We start from the raw sequence: 4,151 nt of genomic DNA, 5'->3' as shown, positions 1-4,151 counted from the left end.
AACTATAAATATACCATCATGATAATGCATCTTTGTTTATCCATTGCTATAAATCGTTCCCGATCATGGATCAACCATTGTTGGAAAAATAACACAAGCATCATGATATTGCGAGTCTGTTTTAAACAATTGCATTCCCGTATTCGTGTCATGATATCCTAGTTCTCAACCTGTTGGCTCAATGTATGCAATTCCTAGGGCGTAGGATAGGAACCCTTGCTCGATCCACCGTTTCTCTGCCTCGCTTCCATGAGGCGGCAAGTTGATTCTATCAACCCGCCAAAGTATCGGATCCGGCTCGATGATGTTATACTCCCCATCGTACCCCTGGCCTCGACACGGGGTTACAGGACTTGACCACTTATCAGCTCTCTCCTGGATTTGTGATCTAGTTTATAACTTCTCGCTATCATGAAAGAAAAAAAGAAAAACTAAAAATCACCGCATCAATATGGCCACACATAGCCCGCATCTGAGTCTCGTTGCCTTCTCTTATGAATGGCAATGTGGGCGATGCTAAACCTGACAAAGGCCCTATGCAACATCTCTGAATTACCATCTATACCCGCCGCTGGGTGCCCACCAACGAACTAGTCCTCACTCGAAAGCAGACGGAAGAAGAAGTTTACCTAGAAGGCGGGAAGGCCGGCTGAGATGTAAAGCCCCGTGATGTTGCCTCCAAGCCAGAGAGCTTGGCGTGGGCTTCGGCGAAGGCAGTGGCTTTATAAAATTTTCTTAGAGTAGAATCTTGGGTTGGATTAGAGTGGATGTGGGTGTAGGAACTCTTGCAGCAGTTTCTAAGATGAGTGAGAGTATAAGGCCGGATGAAGGCAGGTGAAAACGAGATGCTGGCGTCTGATATACCTCAAAAGCAAGGGACGGCAGCAATGCTAAAAGTGGAAGTATAATCACAATTTCTCAAGAACTTGGAAGTTACCGTGATAGCCGTCATATATGCTGTATGGTTGGTGTCGGAATCGTGCATACTTGGTTGGCGATACCTAAGTGGTATCGTTAACTATCTAGGTGTTTGCTATAACCTATACGGTGATGCGGACGATAGCATTTGAATATTTTCCCACGTTTGCCACGGACCGACTTCAATCTACCACTTGCCGTGCTGGCTTCCGATCACAGCATCGAGAAGCAGACGAGCGTGTATCTAATGCTACATGAAACTCCAGGGATTCAAGAATTTGACCAAGTGTAACTGCCCATTTCATGTAATACGCGATATGAGTCTGTATCATTTGGAATTAGCTAGGATTCAAAAGAGGTGGGTGACGATCACATACTGTACATCGCTTACCCAAATCGAGAACGTCAGTAATTCCACAGCTCATCCACTCTACACACGATCTTCACGATCCAAAAGACATTTCAAGACATTAAACCACGAGGGTATATATAATACGCCAATGCTCCACCCAGTCCCAACTCCGTTTCCTTCACCGTATATATATGTATATAACCCATATGATTTCCACGTTCGAGTCTCACCTACAATCCTATAGATTAATTCTGCATAAGAAGCGACGTATCGACGTGTATACGCTTTTGGTGAGATACAACAAAGCGTCATGGGTGATCATGCTCATCTTGCTGCGCCAAGTGTCCAATCTTGCGCTCGTAGGTCTCCCTCAGGTGCTTATTTTCTGCACTGAGGAGACTCTTGTCTTCTACTGTCTTCTGCAAAGACACGTCCGTGGCACGAAATTTTTCTGTCGGCACCCTATTCACCGCTGTGCCATTTGGAGAGGTGCTTGTATGGGCAGGCGGCGTTGACGAGGATGCCTCACCCTCTGGCCAAAGGATGCGCTCGGCGTCCGCAGCCGTTCGGTACGTGTCCCCACGAACAGCCGCCCAAGCTCTCGGCTCCGTGTTGCTTGTTCTCCTTAACAAAGCCTTCATCAGAGCAACCTGGTTCCTCTGATATGTCTCGTGAAAGCACTTGTCTATCATCGAAGCTGTTTGCAAATCTTCCAGAGTGTCTAGTTCGCACATAATTCGCAGCGCGACTTCCTCTTTCCCCCGTCTCGCCGCCCCCTGATCAGGTACCAGGGCATCGGTCTTAGGGACCGGCTGTGGAAGCTCTATTTTGTGCATGCTGAGGGCCCATCCGTGCTTCCCAGAGACGTCGAAGAGTGTTAAGCCTACTACGCTGTTGTATATGTCATTGATGGCGCCGCGAAACGCGGGGGCAAAATCACAAACTCCTCGGTGCGCTTGAGGATGCGGAGGGGATGCGACAACCCGCAGACAGTCGACGACCTGGTTCAGGCTACGCTGTGGCAGAGGTGGCAGATGCGACGTCGCCACCGAGTGCATAATGTGTGGGAGCAGCTGCAATTCGGCGAACACCATCATCAACCAACCTAGGCTGGCAGCGTCGCAGAAATGGCTACCCTTGGGGCAGCGAGGGGCAGCTGTGGGTACGACACCGGCAACGAAGGATGCCTCGCTGCCGGATGTAGACTGAGTGGTGGTAGGCGAAGGCGGGTGTAGGTACTCTTGAAGCATACTGCTACAACAGGCTGTGACTTGTTCAATCTTGGCTTGCCGAACCGCCCATATCGTGTCCTTGATTTTTTGTGGCCATAACTTGGATTGCAGGTCTTTCTCATCGGCTATGTTTAGGATGGCTGACTTGGACAAGCGTGTGAAGAGGCGCCGTAGGCCAAACGCGTAGCTGATGAGGAGTAGACCGTCCGGCATGCCGTCAGATGCCTTGTGTATCCATTGCGGCAGCCAGCAGTGTTCCACAACCAATTCCAAGGGGGATGTGCATTGATAACGCATGCAGACCTCGGCGATAGCCACAAATTTGCTGAACTCGATCTCCCGAGGGACCTCCTCGTGTCGATGGTGGTTGTGCGCAGCATGCATCAAGATTTCGATGCTCTTCTCGGTGTTCAGTTCGAGCTGAGGCATCCGATACAGCTTCACCTCGGAACCGTCACGGCATATGTATCGAGAAGGCTGGGGGGGCAAACCACCTGGCAAAATTTCTGTCGAAGGATTTCTTGAGTCATTGAACATTCGAACGAAATAGGGTGAACCCGTTTCTGCGAGCATATGAGATAACACGCGAAAACGAAAGACCGGGTAGCTCTCGGAGACAGAGTTTGCAAACTCCAGAATGACATCGCCTCTGGGAGATATGGCGATTTCCTCAATGGTCCTGTCAGGTGAAATGCCAGATTCTCCCGCCTGAAGCAGGTGGCGAATCTCAACCAATTCAAGTTTGATCTTATCATAGTTGCGGAAGCGGATATCATACTTCAAAAAGAAGTCGGGATGTGCCGACAGCAATTTGAATATGCTAGCATTTCGCATCTGCTGAATGGCGACTTTTCGGAAAGATTTGTCATTGAAGAGCTGCTCAATCATGGTCGGAGTGAGATTGGGCTCGTATTCCTTGTAAGTCTCGAGTAGTGACGTTTTGAGGGACTCGAGGAGGGACTCGAGGCAGTGCCTCCAGTCCCTCACGGCGGCCAGGTATTGTTCGGGGACATGCGACGAGACAACTCCCAGTTCGGTCAGGCTCCTCGAGCTGAAGGATGCCCTTGTATCGCAGGCATTCAGGCTGGGAGTGTCGAAGGAAGACTCCCGTGCGCTGTCCGGGTTGGATAAAGGACTCAAGAGAACCGAAGATTCTCGGCCACGCGATCTTGGGCGCAACAAGGCCTTGCATAGGACGGTAGGTCTGTGCTTGATTTTGGAGTATTCCTTGAATGCAGCGTCGACGTGGCTAGCACCCGCGGGCGCGGACCTCAGCTTCTGCACACATTCGCGCAAGGTCTGGTAGTTCGCCTCGCTCGACGAGGCTGGATTGAGGTCTGGCGAGGACAGGCTACCGGGAAAGTCTCGCGGCTCGAGAGTAAGGCTCGGTTGTTTCTACGACGGGGCCAGTGGTTGGTTAGCCGTCGCTAAGTTGGGCAAGAAAAATATACAAGTCTGGATGAGGGACGAACAGAGCTGTTTTTGTCGTGACTGCGCCTTGATGATTTCCATCCAGCACCAAACGCCCATTTCCGAGGCGAAGAGGCATTACTGCCTTCCGATGGCGATCGATGTGCCCCGGTGCCCGATGTTTCTCCCGTGCCAGAGGTGCTGGTGCTTGAATTGGTCTTCTGCTGTAAAAGCGACAT

At 50.6% G+C, this 4,151-nt stretch overlaps 1 protein-coding gene across 1 annotated transcript; it reads right to left on the bottom strand.

Moving 5' to 3' along the window:
• Positions 1–1,578: 1,578 nt before the first annotated feature.
• Positions 1,579–4,151, bottom strand: BCR38DRAFT_487771 (uncharacterized protein; the record flags this gene model as incomplete). The annotated part of the gene is made up of 2 exons (XM_040864194.1): positions 1,579–3,897; positions 3,975–4,151. The coding sequence occupies 2 exons, from the start codon at positions 4,149–4,151 to the stop codon at positions 1,579–1,581; spliced, it is 2,496 nt and encodes an 831-aa protein (XP_040712933.1).

Source organism: Pseudomassariella vexata, assembly GCF_002105095.1.
Source record: "Pseudomassariella vexata strain CBS 129021 chromosome Unknown BCR38scaffold_11, whole genome shotgun sequence".
Taxonomy (NCBI): domain Eukaryota; kingdom Fungi; phylum Ascomycota; class Sordariomycetes; order Amphisphaeriales; family Pseudomassariaceae; genus Pseudomassariella; species Pseudomassariella vexata.
Note: the sequence above shows the minus strand (reverse complement) of the source record. Positions and strands in the feature narration are given on the sequence as shown.